The sequence below is a fragment of the Oculina patagonica genome, chromosome 4 (assembly GCF_052425735.1).
Source record: "Oculina patagonica isolate OP01 chromosome 4, crgOcupat, whole genome shotgun sequence".
Classification (NCBI taxonomy): domain Eukaryota; kingdom Metazoa; phylum Cnidaria; class Anthozoa; order Scleractinia; family Oculinidae; genus Oculina; species Oculina patagonica.
Window position 1 is genome coordinate 19,967,537 of NC_135761.1, and position 18,790 is coordinate 19,986,326.

General features: G+C 38.7%; 2 protein-coding genes and 1 long non-coding RNA gene across 4 annotated transcripts; 2 read left to right on the plus strand and 1 right to left on the minus strand.

Annotated features, from left to right (window-relative positions):
- Positions 1-222: 222 nt before the first annotated feature.
- LOC144648225 (uncharacterized) lies at positions 223-12,715 on the plus strand. Its single transcript, XM_078507842.1, has 4 exons — positions 223-271; positions 1,453-1,584; positions 2,082-2,459; positions 12,356-12,715. Exons 2-4 carry the CDS (start codon positions 1,471-1,473, stop codon positions 12,713-12,715), a joined length of 852 nt encoding a protein of 283 aa, XP_078363968.1. The 5' UTR covers positions 223-271; positions 1,453-1,470.
- Positions 8,946-9,312, minus strand: LOC144652024 (uncharacterized). 2 transcript variants are annotated; one of them, XR_013570433.1, is made up of 2 exons: positions 9,265-9,312; positions 8,946-9,094 (listed from the first exon to the last, which is right to left on the minus strand). It is a non-coding gene; the product is annotated as an uncharacterized LOC144652024 (long non-coding RNA). The 2 variants fall into 2 exon arrangements; XR_013570432.1 differs by having other exon boundaries at positions 8,946-9,100; positions 9,265-9,303.
- Positions 12,716-12,812: 97 nt separating the features above from the next.
- LOC144648226 (collagen triple helix repeat-containing protein 1-like) lies at positions 12,813-14,424 on the plus strand. The gene is made up of 2 exons (XM_078507843.1): positions 12,813-12,866; positions 14,065-14,424. The coding sequence occupies exons 1-2, from the start codon at positions 12,813-12,815 to the stop codon at positions 14,422-14,424; spliced, it is 414 nt and encodes a 137-aa protein (XP_078363969.1).
- The last annotated feature ends 4,366 nt before the right edge of the window (positions 14,425-18,790 follow it).

Consider the following 18,790-nt stretch of genomic DNA (forward strand, 5'->3'; position numbering starts at 1 on the left):
AATCTGAAAACCGCATGCCAAAGTGAAATTGAATTCTAAAACCAAAAACTGAAGATGAAATGACCTACATGCCAAATACCTAATTCGGCGTTGCCAAATTCTGAAACCTACTGAAAGTAAAAAACCATCTCTTTTGCCAAAAGCTGAGATGAACCTCATGCCAGATTCTTCATAATACGAATTGCAGCTAACAAAATTTATAGTTCTATTTCACCGTATGCGGTCGTATTAATACAGCACACTGAATCAGATACGATCGTTAAAAACTGAGGTAAGGATATATTGTAGGAAGTTCACTTTGTTCTTACGGCTCTAGTGTAGTATTTATTTATCTTTAACTAAAGTGACGGTTTTTTTTTTCGAATCGTGTTTTTATATTTTTTTTTTTGGGGGTAATTTTTTTTTTTTCTTTTTTTTTTGGTGAAGAGAAGGAAAAAAAATTATAATTTTTTTTTTTTTTTTTTTTTTTTTTTTTTTTTTTTTTTTTTTTTATTTTAATATTCTAAACGAGCTTAAACGTTTCTGAAGTTTACATTTATTCAAAGAAAATGTCGACAGGTTGATATATCAATACTTGATTTTTTAACGCACATGGAAACTATACTATTTTCACCAGATTGGAATTATGTCTGTTATAATAAAATGCTTTTAATTGTCAGTGCTGAATCGAACATCCAAGTTAAATATCACAATGACCAAAAAAATTATAAAGAAACGGGAAATCAATACACAGAAAATTGTCAAGCTCACTCGTAGCTTTGCCTTTTTTCTTTTTCTTTTTGTCCTGAGTCTTGTTTTCACTTTTTTCGCTTTAATTTTTGATCCTAAGATTTTCGTGCGCCTACCTTACATAGGAAAATTATATTTTCAGACACATGAAGCTATATACGTCACAAAATTTTGTTCGCAAAATTGTTTACTTTCTCTGCCTCGTAAATCCAGCCCGACGTGGGGATGGGGGAACGCAGCCTAAACATTTTCTGATTCCAAGGCCTATATTTGTCAATATTCTTTTTCAAATGTAACTTATTGGGAGTTGACTACGAAGTTAACAAGTTCTAAAGAGCATTTTTAATCTTAAGAAAAGGAAATTTAAAATCCAATTCTTTCATCTGTTTACTAAGTAGAGATTTGCTAAAGTGTTTGAATGTGAAATACTCAACAGAAGAAAACGATTTATCAAACCGGTCGCTTTTTACTGCCCTTCTCATTTTCTCGATTAACAAAAATAGAAATTCTCTGGCCAGAGATTGCGATTTCCTCGTATTAGGTGGTTTTGGCATTTTTATTTTTAAAGCAGTTCAAAAGGACTAAGAAATATCACAACGACTGCGAGGATATTAACTGGACGACAAGAAAACATAGACATTACTTTATAAAGGATTCTGCAGTGTCAAAGCATCAGTAGTGATCGGCTGTTTATTCACATTACTGCTATATTCCTATCCACAGGACAGAGGATATTTCTCGATGATTCTCGGCATGAAATTTTCGCCGACCATTATGCTATGTTTACTTATTTTACCGCTAATTGCCTGTGCATCGGACAACTCCGACAACGGTAAACCGGATGACAACAACAAAGTGAGTTCAATAGTCAAAAGCCCACATCCCTTTGTGAGACGCACCTACAGGGAATCATAATGTGTGTATTCAACAAAACATGCCCACTACTTGACAACACTGAATACAACTACGTTTAATCCCAGCTAACGCGCCTCACAAGTTTGGACTGTAAATTTTGCAGTACCAATTCTTTATGACTTCACTGCCTGGGCCATTAACATGCATTAACTAACACTTAATGCTCTTGCTATCCTTCCCATTCTTCTTTGTTAACTTGGCCGTTGCATGATAAATTTATTTTCAGGTGACACTAGTTCTAGTTCTTTCTAGTGCAACAAAAGTATTCTGTAACAGAACTTCCTCCAAGATAAAAATGAAAATACGCAATAAATGTTTACACAATGTCGGCAAGCAGCATGGACGTCTTAAAAAGACTGCTCAAGCAGAATAAGATATCAAGGGATTTCTGAAAATGTCTTAGCTAACAAATGCACATTTTACTTTTTTCGATTTAGGGCACTCAGTCGACGTCACCATATAAAACTTGTGGTTATGGTGCTTGCTTATGCGCACCAGGAATCCCAGGTATCCCAGGAAGCCCTGGACCCGCGGGAACAGCAGGTACTGCGGGACCACCCGGCCCTCAAGGGTCTACGGGACCAAAAGGAGACCAAGGGCTCGATGGCAAGCCAGGAAGCCAAGGCCCTCCAGGCCCCAAGGGACCTCAAGGGCCCATGGGCCCAGTGGGTCCACAAGGAACCAAAGGTGACACAGGCGAAAAAGGAAGCCAAGGCCCTCCAGGCTCCCAGGAACCTCCAGGGACATGGAGAGGTAACTGGAAACAGTGCGTGTTTAAAAGTCTAAGCGAAGGAAAGGACACTGGATTGATCAAGGTAAATTATACAATCCATGTCAACATAAATAATTTTATCTAATTTTAAAAAAAATAAGATGAAAAGGGCCGGATAATATAGTTCCAAAAGCTAAATTAGGAAACATTGCCTTATCCAGCCTCATTTTTAAATTAAAATTAACATCAAATATCTCGGCGTTTATTTTAACGCTTATTCGTTGACGTCATTACCAAAGGTACACGAATGTGTAAAACACTTACCAAAACAAAATTAGAACTTGCAATAGACCCAAAAGAAAACTAAACAAACATTTTTTATTTTGCAAAATCGTTCGTAATCTTTAACTTTCAAACCTAACGTCACACTTTTAGCGAAGAATATTCAAATTACACACTACGATTTGTTGGCCACGATAAATCGGGAAGCGAAAATCAGTGCAGCGGACACAGGTTTTTCCTATTGGAGTCGCTTGCGCGTCGGATTGCCATCCACATGCGCCGATTTGCTTCTCGATCTATCGTGACCGACAAATCGGCCTAACAAATCGCAGCGTGTAAATTAGCCTTAACTGATATATTAGCCCTTTGCATATTAAAGGGTGGAGGTTATTTTTCACAAAACAGGACCTTTGACTTAAAAGGCTTGTTAGGCAAAAACATACACCAATAAGTTCCCAGGCCCTACAAAATCAAGTTGGGACTCACCAGAAGAGGGCTGTTTTTTTCTTAATCTTTGCACTTTTATAGGAATGTGATTTTTACAAAACGTCGGACAATACGGGGCTTCGTGTCTTCTGGAATGGCAACCTTCGTCTCTTTAAGTGCCACCATTGCTGCAGGCGATGGTATTTCACCTTCAATGGCGCTGAGTGCTCGGGCCCTGCGGCGATTGATGGTGTCGTTTACATGATAAATGGAGATAAAAGTGGCGCTCAAAACGATTTACACCGCCCACGACAAATTGAAGGAGTGTGCGAGAACGTTAGCAAGGGCATTGTTCGCGTGGGATTCTGGGTCGGTAACTGCGCTGGTTTCGGATCTGCTAACGCGCACACTGGTTGGAACTCAGTGTCCCGGATCTACGTGGAAGAAGTACCACCCCCACAGGCTTAAAGCTTGTTGAAAGAGACGAGGATAAAATTCTAATTTCTGCTTTAGGGCAAACTATGAATAGAGAGACTTTAACTGAAGCTAAGCTATAGATAAGCATATTAAGCATTAACGGGGCAATGAACTTTTCATCGTTGTTGCAAAGGTAGATAACAAGTTAAGCAGAAGTAATTATTTGAGTTAAGCCAATTTGGCAAGATGAAGAAGATGAAGCGTTTTTTATGATTTTCGTATTATTAGAACAGTTCTAGTAAAATAAACATTCGTATTTACAGACTGAATTTCTTCAGTAACGTTTTCTTCAGAGTTTTACGGATTGATAATTCTAATGCGCTGCTGGGACTGGCTTTAGCTGAGTTCCGCACGCACAACGATATCAAGTTTGCCAAACCAGGTGCCCCCTCCCTCCCAATAAAATTCACTATTTAGCAATAGAAATCGCTCTACCGCAAAGTACAGTCTAGCAAACCCTTAGAAACTGAGAGTTTCGCTTATACCTGAGTGTAAAATGATTGACTTAACTTCTGAAATTTTTCGGTTGCTACGCTTCCGACGCTACAGAAAATGCAAGTCTAATTAAATGTTTGCCACAAAGGAAAACAAAACATTTATAAAATGTTCGATAACATTTAGTATGAGAAACATTCGGAAACAAAATGTAACGTGCGTGAGATGACTGTGCAAAAAATATTTTCATTAATAAGGCAACATGTGCACCCAGAGCGGCTGGTTCGAGCCCTGGATGTTCTTCTGTTTCTCGCGCGAGGCCAAAGGTCTGCGCCGCATGGTTTCCTGTTTGTAGAGTACTGAGTAATGAATTATATTTGCTACAGGTTTCGCTTGTGCGGTTTGTTTTGGCTCATTTCTATTTGCAAGATATGCTTTAAGCTCTCAAGATGTTTGTTTTGGAAGGACAGGGTCAGTAATTTATCCGTGAAAATGATGATTCTTTGCATTTAATAATAGTGTGATTCCGGACCTGTTTGTTTGTATCATATCACGGATGACAATTAAAATCTTTGTGCGGCTTCTCCAGAGACTGTTGAGGCTTTACTTCGAGAAAAATTAAAGTTGGTTTTAGAGAGACACTCTGTGTTGTAAAGGTTATGCTTCTTGCATAATCGAGCGCTTTGTCTCTTGAGATCGATGATGTCAAGGTTTTTTACCTCCCGTGTTCGTTGCGTTACATTCTGGCACCGCCTGATTCAAATATAGATTTTCGCAGGCACAAGCCTGTTGCCTGTTTTACTCGTTATATTTGCTTCTATATGATTGAGTTCCGCCGACAATCCAAGCTGTTTCAGCTGCTCAACTTGGTCCAACATCACCGAAACCAAAGGAGAGGCAACTACAAAGGAACACACTGATTTTCGATTTCATCGCAGTCGTCGTGGAAAAAGCTGAAAGATTAAACTTTTCCTGAATCCAGTTGGCAAAATAGAGAACTTCTTTTCCACAATAGAGCTTGGTTCACAATTTAGGCAGATTTCTTGTTCTTTTCTAAACGTTTGAATATCAAGAAAATCTTAAAGACAACCTTCTAAACTGGAACACAATTCGGCTTCCCCGAAATCACGCGCGTAAACCGCGCTCGCTTATCTTTCTGACTGACGCTTGTTCCGATGTGTTGACATTACTGTCAAAATCAGCCAATCAGAGGGTATAGCAGCTCCTGCTATACCGGAAGAGGGTCGTTAAAGAAATTCTTACAGGCTCTCTTTCCTTCACTCGCCTTCGTCCTCCCTCGTTTTTTTCTCGCTCGCCCGCGTTTTTCGCTTACCCCTTCAACTACCGAGAGCCTGGAACAGGCTATACCCTCACCGGCAGCACGTGCCTCTCTCCAACCAGGAGTTTAAATTGGTGCCAGCCCTTTAAACTTTAGAGGCAACCAACCAAGGACAAGCCTCGGATGTCCCATCCAGGGGTGAGGAAATTAAAAATACCCTTGTCGCTTCAGGCTACAGGCCAGTGACAGGTTTAAGCAGAATTTGCTCAACCTCTTTACCAAACATTAGCATGTAGCAGAATTTGCTGCCCATATAATTTAAATCTTATTTATCAATATCATTGAACAAACAAGCCATTTGAACTTATTTAACTGCCGATTTATATCCTTTCCTTCACGACTCAGAGAACCCTTTTTTTCATAAACTTATGATGACATACCCGAATAATATAAAGTACTTTTCGTTTAATATAAATTGTCTGAAGGCATATGACATTTTTGTCTGTTTGCTTTCCATTCGCTTCAGTTAATTGGTCGCCTTATCGCATGAAACCTTGCATTTATTTGTTGACCTGGTTTCGAAATATCCTTGATAATGGCTGATGTCACGAAATTTAGCCATGCCCAAATTGCGAAATAACTATCTTTTTTTGCTTGGCGTCAGATAATTCTTTCACTGTTCTTTTATTAGTTATTTGTACATGTATTTCCCGGGGGGGGGGGGGGTGCTTCATATAATGGCCTATACGGGGAGGCTCCGCCCGAAAGGGGTACCTTTTTCAGGCTTCAGGTATATAAAAGGGTAGGGATTTCATAAGTTTGGGTATATGAAAGGGTATGAAAATCTGTCTTTTAGGTTTTTAAAACGGCCTTTAATTGAAATATTTCGAACAGGCGCACTTTCTGGCTGTATTATTTTAATTTATTAAGCGCTGCATGAAAAGACAAGAAAACGTCCTGTTCTAAGTCTATGCCATGTCTTTTAGGTATATGAAAGGGGTACCTTTTTTCAGTAAAAGGTCTACGAAATGGGGTACAATTTCTGTCAAAACGGTATATAAAAGGGTAAGGGGTAAAAGCTTGGGGCGGAGCCTCCCCGTAAAAAGTTTTTTTAAGTGCCCCCCCCCCCCCCCCTCCCCCCCGCGATGTATTTACAATGCTGTTGAGACAATATTTCGGTAGATTATGTTACTCAATTGATTTCACGCCGATCCAATGTACTGTATGGGATTCGGGAGCTCTCTGTGGGATCGCACTAGTATCCTAATGTTAAGGTTACTTTTGTTAGCGGCTACTAATTTTAGCGATTTTTTTTAATTTAGCGATTTTTCCGTCAATTTTAAAAAATTAGTGGTGTCGTGTAAACCAGTTTTTAATGAACATATAGCTAAGATGGAAATAAATGTTTAGTTAAAGAACAATCTCACTTGCAATTGAATGAAAATTTGCATTGCCAGAAAGAACAAAGGCATCCAGTTTAAAAAGAAGTTTTTCAAGTCGACTATGTTTAATTTTGTTTTCTTTTGTGATGGGGGAATAATTAAATTTAACGAGTATTTAATTTGACCGAGACAAATTTTAGCGAGTACTAAATTTAGCGATTTTCGCCCAATTCGCTAAAATTAGTAGCCGCTTAAAATAGTAACCTTAAGGTATGATGTACAACAACTAATCAACTTATGAATTGGCATTTCTTGGTAGTTTTAAATATAGACACAAATCAAAATTAAATTGTTTACAATGTCAACATTAAAATATCATTTTCAGCAAATGTGGGTCAAAAAAGGTGCCCCACGGCTAGTAGCTGGAAAAAATAGCATAGATGGTAATCCAGAAGATAGTAAAAATAAGAGGGAGTTGAAGGTGGGGAAATGTTTTTAGCCAAAAGATCAACTTACTGTGAACTTACATATGTATCGACCTAAAAAGCATCATACCTTGTCTTGATGTTTGGTTATTTTATTATAGTCCATTTTAGTAAATACTGAATATTAATTAGCGCAAAGCCTTGGCAGACCAATGGGGCTTAAGATTCTACCACAAATCATTTTGACGTGTATGAATCTTAAGGCAGTCTAGCAACAGGGGCGGGGGATGGTTAACTATTTGAAAAGGGATGCACGAAAGGGATACATTTTTCAGGGGGTCTTAATGGTAAGTGAAGTAAATTGGTAAGGATTTGGACCTCAGGAAGTAGCCTCGTTGTAGTATTTATATAGTACTTTTAGCAACATTTTTTATTAGTATTAGATTTTAAGCATTTTTTGTACCTTTTAACTATTTTTATATTTATTTTTTTTAATACTGTTTTAACACGTTACTACTGTAAAGCGCTTTTGAACTTTCAGGATACTGGCGCTATATAAATATTTTTTATTATTATTATTATTATTATTATTATTATTATTATTATTATTATTATTATTATTATTATTATTATTATTATTATTATTGTTATTATTATACTCTCCCCCGAGGGAGTTGCATGAAGCTGATCACTCGTTGGGTTCGATTCGTTGACTTCATGGTTGCATTATGTTATGATTATTTAAATTAATACAGTAGAACCCCGGTAACTCGAACTCTGAAGGGAAACGAAAAACAGTTCGAGTTAGCGGGGTTTCGAGTTATCGGGGTCGATTTATTAAGACTGAAAGGTGGGTTCAAATCCAAGGGAAATGGAAGTGTGTTCGAGTTAGCGGGGTTGTTCGAGTTATCCGATTTCAAGTTACTGGGGTTCTACTGTATATCAACGCCTTAGGAAATTTGTAAACCGCAGTTGATCGCAAAAGGAAAAACATGAACTTTAGCCAAACTAAACAATGTAAAGCATTTGCGCAGTGAAGCCGTATATTCGCCATTGCCATAGACAAATAAAGAGAACATTGTTTAACATTGCACTCTTTTGACAGAATGTAAAATGCTTGAGTGCTACCAACAAAATGAAGGCGATCAGTTCCCGTTCTTCTTTAGACCAGCGACTAAAGGGATTGTTTTCTCTTGCGCTGTAGAAGGTCGTAGAATATTTTGCTAATTTGTTTTTGTTGCTGTCGGGTTTTTTTTTTTGAACGTGCTCAATTTTCAAACCTGTTTTAACGTGTAACTCATTAAAGCGGAACAGAACAATTAAACTAGACAACTTGTTTAAACGCAACACTCGTATATTTACGAGAAAGATAGAAAGCTGTTACGTTCATAAGAAAATCACCTTTACCTTTAATAGGGACCTTAAGATACGAGGACGGGAAGGCCAGGACGGCGACGGCAGTGGCCGCGGGAAATTCACGCGGGTCCCGTCATGTCGCTAAAGATAAAATGCTTAAGATGTGTATTTTCGTACAGGACGGCGATGTCAATAATTTGAGCTTTATAAAAGCACTTTACAAAACTAATCCTTTCGAGTTGGTAGAAATCATTTCCTATCAAACTTAGACGATTATGAACGGAAGACGCTGAATTTGTTCTTCTTGATTTATATAAAGCAAACACCTAAGTATTTAATAAAGGATTCAACATTTCCGTATGAATAAAACACGAAAACACTGCACGAAACGATCTGGCCTGGTTCAGATGAGTGACCTAGAAAAAAGGATACAATCTCATTCTCAAAGAAGCAGTGGCTTTCCTTTGAATTTGTAATAAACAAACACAACATCAAGTTTCGGCCGGGTATTCACAACTAAAGATCGATTTATTTATGTACATTTATTAAATTTGCTCGACATATGCTTTCAGTGCACTCGTTCATACATAATTTTCTCAACTGTACTTACACTGATTAATTTTCTTTGCAGGTTTCCTTTTCCGCTTGATCACTCGCGATACCGGCGTGATAGCGACTGAAACTCAAATGAACAGACGAAGAATATTTTCACATTTTGTCGAAATTCAAGGTATTTCTACGCTACAATCACGAAAAATGCGAACTTAATAAACATTCTCGTCGGTATAACCGAAAATAATGTCGATTAGAACATTTAAGGAGCTAAAACAAGCGTAAAATACTCACGTTCTCGATACGACGGCAAATCGGGTGAAATGCCGTCCTCGACGAAAAGAAGACGGCCGGGAGATGAGTCGAGAGGTCTCGTGCGCATGCCTGGTTGTCTAAATTTACTTCCGGTAGCCGTCCTAGCTCGTCCCGTCCTGGTATCTTAAGGTCCCTAATAACCCGTGGGAGGCGCGGTGGCCTAATGGTTAGCGCGCTCGACTCCGAGTCGAACGGCCCGGGTTCGAGTTCTTGAGCAAGACACTTTACTCTCACAGTGCCTCTCTCCACCCAGGTGTATAAATGGGTACCGGCGAATTTACTGCTGGGGGGTAACCCTGCGATGGACTAGCATCCCATCCAGGGGGGAGTAGCAATACTCCTAGTCGCTTAATGCTACGGAAACCGGGATAAGCTCCGGCCTGTATGGGCCACTAGGCTCGAAGCAGACTTTACCTTACCTTTAATAACCACGGTTGCACGGTAGGTGCGTTATCAATCAGGTCTTTCAAACTGCAAAGGAAGAATTACTTCGCTAAATTTCCTCTGCTTAATTGGCGAATCACTGAAAACTATTCTTTCACACCAACAACAACCTCAATTCTTTTATTTCTTCATATGCTGAGTATTTGAATGTTGGCAACCAAAACACAGTAAAACGCTTTTTCAACCTAGCAGCTTTTCTTCCAGAAAATTGAGTAATATTAATTGCCACATAAATTGTTCGCATCAGCTGTTTTATTTTTTAAATTTTAAACTATTGTGATGCAAAAGCGCTGAAAAAAGACCACATTAGCTGACGTATAGACTAAATAACAAGGAACCAATTTTACACTGTAACCATTGCTACTCTTTACCGTTAATAATAATTGCTGTCTTTTGTCGGTCTTCAGTAGTTTTCAGATAATAATCAGAAAACATTCAAACGACCTTCGGACGGTTTTCAACGTGGGAAATCGCCGAAATTTTCTTTTTTTAGTGTTGTTTGAATAATAAACAAAAAAAACGCGTTTAAACCTTGAAGAGCACTGAAGAGCACCGAAAGAGCACCTATAAATTTATTCAGTATTTATTCTTTTCCACAGGTCAAAAGGACTCCATGGCGTCATCTTGGATGAACATTTCACTGATGACCATCATGTTATGTTTATTGTTTTTACCGCTGATAACATTGTGTACCGCAAAGGACAACAAAACAAGTGCAAATGATAAGAAAGTGAGTTCATTGTTTTATATAAATGTGCTTATGCTGTAGCTTTAATAGCTGATGTTCTGGCAACTAAATTTGCCTACTTCAGTGTAATTGTGTAAATGAAAGGTGCATCTTTCTATCAATTAACAGAAAGGGTTTAATTAACTAACGGACGCGCATTTACTTCGGGACCAGCAGGTGTTGCGGGATCACCCGGCCCTCAAGGACCCATGGGACCACGAGGAGACCAAGGCTACGATGGAAAACCAGTGGGCCAAGGCCCCGCAGGCCCAATGGGTTCACAAGGAACCAAAGGTGGCGCAGGTGAGACAGGAAGCAAGGGCCCTCCAGGCTTCCAGGGACCTCTAGGGACATGGAGAGGTAACTGGAAACAGTGCGTGTTCAAGAATCTGAACGAACAAAAGGACACTGGATTGATCAAGGTAAATATTGTACTCAATTTCTTATTCAATGGTTAGCCTTAATCATTCACGTTAACAGATGGCGTTTTCCTAATCTCGTACCCAGATGTCTACTTACCACGGTTGAGAAGATCTGGGTACGAGATTAGGCGTTTTCCCTTTTAGCTGAATCAATAACCGGCACGCATACATGCATGCACAGGCGATGACGCTTTACAATGATCCCCGAAATTGCATTTTTCTTATTCATTTTAATTTTTATTTGCCTTGACTACAAAACGAACCTCCAATACATTACAAACCTACAGTATGATAAGATAAATACATTAAATCATTATGAACTTCGTCATTTAGCAACAGAAAGGCCCAGGATTGATTTCCACACCTAGTCGATACTGAAGATTGTGTGACATTTCCATATTGAAATGGTCTGAAATGTAATGAAGTCAACACCGCTTACTAGAATCACTTACATGAATTTCTGCAACTTATCAAACAAAACATTTTAGATCAGCTAAATCAGCAATAGGGTAGAAGTTCTTTCTGAACTCTGGCTTCTCGTACAAATAGGAATACTGATACCGTCACTGTGTTATTTTTAATGGCTTGAGATAAATAACATAATGTGATTGCGCGATGCAGTCGTTGTGTCACCCACAAATGACCACTGCTCATCACTAGAGTTCTCAGTAGCTCAGTGGTTAGAGCGTCCGACTAGTGTACGGAAGGTCGTGGGTTCAAATCCCATCTGTGAACTCAGAATTTTTTTCTGAGTTCATTATCTCCACACATTATTATTTATTATTATTGAGATAAATACCCGAATAAATATTATCAAAAGCAGTAAAAGGAAGATGGCGAGTCGCGAAGGGAAAAGTAAAGAAAATTAACTTAAAGTTAAATATTATCGACAACAATACACGTCAAAGCAAACAATGATTTCAGATAGCTCACCTTTGCAATCTAATCAAGATACTGCTGCCCGTCGGTCTCATGCGTGACACTAACCGGCCTTAGTCTGCCATCACGTATGCCGACTTCGAATACACGTACAACGGTAAAAAAGTTCTTTAAGCGAGCTCACAACTATCCAGTACATCATTCTCCCCTGACCCAAAAACTCCGTTTAACTGTACGTTAGAAATCAAACGCGTTTTGCCGATGGATGCTCTTAAAGTTGATTCATACTTATTGACAATCAAAGATGGCGTACCGAAACCGAGTAAACAACAAAGTGCCTAGTTCCCAGTGCTACTCGGTTGGAGTAATCTCTCACGCACACCTCACACGGCCGTCCACCGGGCGATAACATATAGGCGTCACCGCCTAAAAAGCATTGGAAAGTACCAGTCATAAATTTGCTAAATCATTTCCATTTAACTAAATTACAGTTCAAGATAAACCTCACTAAGATTGTTGCCCTTTCTTACTAACTTACTGAACACAAACCTTTTCAATCGCTTTCTGATCAATGCTAAATCTTCTATTATTTCTGCAGGAATGTGTTTTCAGAAAAACTGCAGACAAAACTGGCCTGCGCGTCTTCTGGAGTGGCGTTCTTCGCATCTACAACTGCCAAACTTGCTGCAGGCGATGGTATTTCACCTTCAACGGTGCTGAGTGCTCGGCTCCAGCGGAGATTGATGGTGTGGTCTACATGGTGCATGGAAGTGGCGCTAAAAAGAACTTGCTTCGCGTGCGACAAATCGAAGGAGTGTGTGAGAAAGTCCACAAGGGGATCGTGCGCGTGGGATTCTGGGTCGGTAACTGTGCTGGTTACGGATCTGCTGATGCGATTACAGGCTGGAACTCAGTGTCCCGGATCTACGTGGAGGAAGTACCACCCCCACAGGCTTAAACACAACTTAAAGAGATGACGATAAAATTCCAATGTCTGCTTTGTGACAACTTTGAAGCTAAACTATAGATAAGAAAAATAAACGTTGAACGGTTCAATGAACTTTTCATCATTGTTGAAAAGTTCCGTAACAAGTCAAGAGACTGAAAAAGTAATGATTTGAGTTAACTCTTTAACTCCCAAAGCACATATTTGTGCCAAAAACACCAGCAGTGATTAATAAATCTCCAGCAGTCCAGCCTTCACATGTCTGGACACATGATAGTAATGATCCCTTTTTATGGAAAAGTTATGATTTTCATAGCTTTAAAAGCCAACTGAGTGACTACAACTTTCGATTTACGTTGCAAATGCTTGTATTTTCCTGTCGGAAATCCGAAAATGCGAAAAACTCCAATGCGACAAATATCTTCCTTCCCCTCCTTGGATGGTCGGCGTGCATTTAAATGACACCCCCCTTTCAAAAGTGCGAATTCTTGTCATGAATGTCACACGTGCCCATTTCGTATTCACAATGATATAAACAAAACTGCTCGTTCGCTTCGCCAAAGAACAGTTGCAGAGTAGCTTTCATTCCCAACGCCAATTCTCCAAATTACAGCACGGCACAGCAGCAAAAGTCGATGCAAAAATTTTTGTAGTGCCCTGAAGTTTACGTGACAGGAGTTTGAGAGAAAACTGCGGTATAATTTTCGAAAATAAATGCAGAACGCAACCTTGGAGGTCCGCGAGGATTTTCGATCATTTTATAATGTTTACAGAGACCTACAGAACTAGCGAATACTTTTTAACGGTTAGCTTGATCGACAATCGGTTAGGCACTTCTATTTATAGCAGGTATTGGGGAGGCTGTTCGCAAAATATTCGGTTTGTAGATTATTTCGTGAAGAAGCGGCAAGTGTATAAAATTACAGTAAATTTTAAGAGTTTTATTTAGGTGAGTTTAATATTTCCCAGTATTTCTTCATTTCTACTCCAACGATTTTCTTGAAACTTGGCTATCTCATGTGTTAAGTCAATATTAGCTTATTCCAGAAATTTAGCAAAAATATATCGGCAAATTTTTTTTGGGATTCAATTTTGTTCAAAAACATGGGTCCAGTTAAACGCCAATAGCATTTAAAATATATTTCTCCATTGCAATCAAACTTTATCATGTTATTGCTAAATGATACATGAAAGTTTTCCCAAACTTTTAAAGCCATCGCGTTAAAGCCGAAAAAGTTCTGACGCAAAGTATGTCACTGATGAATACGCCCGAAATAACTACGGAGCCACCTTAAGGGCTGTCAATTTCCCTCTCTTATCAATACTGAATCTTTCAGGAAATCTTTCATTTTTTTGTGTAGGAATGTGTTTTCAACAAAACGTTTAACAGTACTGGGCTGCGCGTCGTTTGGAATGAAGATCTTCGCATCTATGGATGTCATACTTGCAGCAGGCGATGGTATTTCACCTTCAATGGTGCTGAATGCTTGGCTCCTGCGGCGATTGACGGTGTGGTCTACATGATATTTGGGGCTATTGGCAAAAAGAATTTATATCGTATACGACAAATAGAAGGAGTGTGTGAGAAAGTCCACAAGGGGATCGTTCGCGTGGGATTCTGGGTCGGTAACTGTGCTGGGTACGGATCTGCTGACGCGGTAACGGGTTGGAAATCAGTGTCCCGGATCTACGTGGAAGAAGTACCACCCCCACAGGCTTAAAGATCGATGCCGAGAGGGACGAAATATAATTCCAAATCCTGTTTTTCGGGTGCAAAATATGTATAGACACCTTGAAGCTAAAGATACATAAAATGAGCATTAGAGGACCTTAGTGAACTTTGGAAGTAAGGACTTACGTAAAGCTGATATCAGCAATATGTAGCCGATGATGATGTAAAAGCAGATAAAATGTAAATAATTGGTTTTGGAGATGAAATACGAAATGAAACTAAAATGCGAAGGAAATTTGACCAAAGTTGGACCACGCTACAAAGACGAGGTGCAGTTTAATGCACTGATAATGGTTCGTGAAACTTGCCAGTTATTAAATTAAAATAATGAACGTTTATGCCTTGTTCCTTCTCAATTCATTATTCTACCACCTAACAATAATCAATGAATGTTGTTTCAGTATCCACTTTAAAAAAAAAACGCATTGCGTGTCCACGTTGAGATAGCACAACTTAATTTATATAGGACTATCAGTTTTCAGTTTTCTTTTTGTCTCGTGACGTCATGACGTTGTCATGACGACACGAGATAATTCTACAGGGGGAAAGGTGCATTCCATGCGTGTTTGCTTTCTGAGGCCGCGGAATTTTCCCGCCATTTGTTTTGTGATCTGAGGCCGCCGGAATTTCATATCAAAGAACAGATAATGTTTCTTTACAAAGGTCGCAACTAACGCGCTGGTTTATCAAACAGTAGGTTAGGAGTATTTATTGTAAAGGGCTTATTATGTAAAAATACAGGCACGCTAAAAAGAGATGACGTTTTTTCTGAACTTGCAGCAAAAGAGCAAATTTTAAGTGGTCCAACAAGCAATAAAAATGGAACAGAAATAAGGCCGCTTTTAGCTGGCAACAGTGCCTATCCGCTTTAGAACGAACTGGCTAGTGAAACCCTACCCGGACAGAGGACGCCTGACTCAGGAGCAGAGAAAGTTTAAAACCTAAAGTTCGGTGCGCTACGATCTGTAGTGGAACGAGCATTTGGCATGTTGAAAGTTCGTTGGAGAATTGTGTTGAAAAAGGTTGAACAAAAAACGAGCATCCTAAAAAAGACTATGATTGCTACGTGACTTTTGCAAAACATTTGTATTGAAAGGGGTGACCTTTGTGGCATGAATAACAACAATTTAATAACAGAAGATAAACGATTCGATAAAGACAATTATTTTGATGCCAAATCTTTAAAAATGTCAACTGTGGCGTTTGTTTGTTCCATTTGCCGCTCTGGGCGTCACGGAACATTTCAGCCGATCGTTCAAATCTTGCGTTGTGCTGTTCCATACTTTTTCCCACATTTCAAAAAAAGAACTCTGCCAGTCTGGAGTCGTACTTTCTTGCCTTTCTTTTTTCAGGCGGTTCTGATTCATCGAGAGAAACATTTACACTTTCGATTTGCAAAGCCTCGTTTACACTCGGCTCTGAGGTAAAGGTAGAACTCAATGTATGACCGAAAGAGGGAAATTATATTTGAGGAGTTTTCTTAGGATTGAAGAGCAGAAATGTCAATCTAAAGCGCAAAACATACATTGTTTTGTATTTTTTTGACCCGAAGATTGACCTGAGTCAAGAGGCACTACATGTAGGTTCATATATCCTGCTGTGAATTCCACGCTACAATGAACACAACTTTTATAGACGACAACAACAGCCTTTTCAGTGGATGAATGAAGCTCTAGATGTGACGCATTTTTTTTTTCTTTAAATTAGCTGTACGCTTTTCAATTTTGGATATATTTGAGCTGCAGCCAGCAGTTATCAAGAAAAATACAGACATGTTTTACGTTCTTAAAATAACATTCTAACCTTTGCGACAAGATTGTACTGAAAATCAATTAAATTAATTGTAACTCAAGCAGAAAACGCGTAAAAGAAGAATGAAATACACCAGGTTATTACAAACGCATAATACAATGTACTAACCGAAAGAGAGAAATTATATTTATGAGTTTTAGAACGGATCTGAAAAGCAGAAGTGTCTAATAATCAACACGATGTCAGTAGATGGACCTGCCTGTAAAGTTTTCGTTGTCGTTGTTGTGCATATAACGCTAGTATACCGCAACTTAAATTGAGCGAGAAAAGCAGTTTTTAACATGAAGCTCTAAAATCTCTTTGGAGTGTCTTGTCTTGTGGTCGCTTGTAAAGTTGTGATTTGTGCAATTGTAAGATGTATCAGAATAACAGCTTTACTTTGCCAATTTAAAGAATAGCGTGCTTTCATTTGATATCTATTATTTTATCTTGAGAGTTTTGGAAAGTAGTTGAAAATCATTTCTGTTTACAACGCGTAGGAAAATGGTGCAGGTTTCAACAGGATATTTACTGTTACAACTGTATTTATAGAGATTACAGTCGTGGAATATAGCAGATATAGCTTTCATATCAACGTAACTAGTATACGATGTAAATATCAGTTGTTCGATCTGTAAGCATTGTTCTTATCTTTGTGTAGACAACTTTTTTTTAAATTAGCCGTGGGGTTAAAGAGGGATTGTAATCTAAGCAATTAGTTGGCGGTTCGGGATTGAATGTCAAAGTTAATCTTGCACACATAGCACATATCGTTTGAACAAAAGGTTTGAATCGTTTGAATCGTTAGTCGATTGAATACCCAACCATTTTAAAGTTATGACCAGTTATGGTACAGCGTAGCTCTGTGTAGAAGTTAAAGTCTCTCTTTAAAAGTGAGATTTGATAACGATTTTGTGCGAGTTAAACACTACTACATAGTTTATTGCGTACGTTCGCGCGGAATCACGTGTCAAGCAAGATCGAATGTTTCCTATTAAGCAGAACCTAGCAGAATATTTCATTCAGTAGATTTCATCCAATAACCCGTACGAAACATAAGCCGTTTATGCAGCGCTGTTTTAGCCACTCATGAGCGCTGCAACCAGCGCTGCGTGTAGGTTGTGCGAACGCTGTTTTCGTAGCGCTGCAGAAGTTTCGAAAAATGTCAAAAATGACTGCGTGAGTGCTGCAGGAGCGACGGTGAGCGCTGCTCGAGAGCTGCAGGAGAGCTGCTGATCAAAACCCACACGAAGCCATGGGGTCGATAAAGCAGCTGTAAAGCAGCGCTTTGCAGCGTTACTTTAGGCTGCAAATACGACCGAAGCGCTTCCCTGATACACTCAGTGAGATACAAAATACATCACGCTAATATGACTATGCAAAATTTGCTAGCGCTAGAAAGACTACAAAGTTTTCTAACTAAAAGAAACGTACACAACAATCTATCTTAGTAAATCAACAAATCAAAACTTTATTTTCATTATCTTGAAGTCCAGCAATCAATCGCACAGTCTATGATCTAGAGTCATCGCAAACAAAATTATGAGCTGAAACCTACGGTGATTGACGTTCAAATTGAGTTTTTATATGCTCATGAGTTTTAATTATGAAATCAGACATACAAGGTTAAGTATAAACTATAACATCCATGTGATTTGGCGAAACTTTGAAATTTAACTTGCTTATTATTGCAGTCAGTGGAGTTGAAGATAATTAAAATTGAGCAAGAAAATTTTACTGAGCTACGGAATTTTTAAAACATATATCCAAATAAACAGGCAAATTCGTTTCCGTTTTTGTAAGTATGCAGGCTCACCTCATTTTCTTGTTCTTTTCTTTGGGAAATTGCCTTTCATATTAACCCAACGGTCTTGCAACCCTTTCATTTTCACAACAGATTGGAGAAAATCCTGAAATATCCGAGCCGACAAAACTGCAATCACACATGTTTCTTCTTTGAGCGATACTGGTTTGTTGCACAAAATCACTGCTTACGTAGAATTGGCTGTAGTGAAAATCAGTTTTCTGGGAAAATCAAAGAATAATTTCCCAGATTGTGCATATACAGAAGCTTCTGGCATATATAAATAAGAAAGTTCTACAATCCGCCTGCTTCCAGAGCTTCGTTCCCGCTTCAACGGTTGAAATTGTAACACGAGCATGAAACACTGAAACAAAACATGTTGTTAAAACCAACCAATCAAGTTATAGTACATACAAGTATCTCTGAGATCTCATTCCGGCAATTCCATCACGTATCGTATGGTTAGATACAGTAATTTCTGCACATGAAAACATTGAAAATTATCTCTTATGAAAGCGGATATAAGTACAAAATGGTCCAGGCAAAATACCATTGGGAAGGTATTTATTTGAAATGGCAACATACACTCGAAAATTTGGCAAAAAAAGAATGACAAGAATGGTAGATCAAGCTGTAACGTAAGTACATTCTCGAGTATCAATATTGTAGTACATAGTTTTGTTCACGAACTCGCCGGTCACCGTTTACATGCAGCTGAAAATGTTTTAGTTTTGTTCCACAGAGCACTCTAAAATAACGA

Coding starts and splice junctions, on each gene's coding strand:
- LOC144648226 (XM_078507843.1), top strand. CDS start 12,813: ATGAACTTTTCATCATTGTTGAAAAGTTCCGTAACAAGTCAAGAGACT. Junction 12,867..14,064: donor CAAGTCAAGAGACTGAAAAA/GTAATGATTTGA, acceptor TTTTTTGTGTAG/GAATGTGTTTTCAACAAAAC.
- LOC144648225 (XM_078507842.1), top strand. CDS start 1,471: ATGATTCTCGGCATGAAATTTTCGCCGACCATTATGCTATGTTTACTT. Junction 1,585..2,081: donor AACCGGATGACAACAACAAA/GTGAGTTCAATA, acceptor TTTTCGATTTAG/GGCACTCAGTCGACGTCACC. Junction 2,460..12,355: donor AGGACACTGGATTGATCAAG/GTAAATTATACA, acceptor TTATTTCTGCAG/GAATGTGTTTTCAGAAAAAC.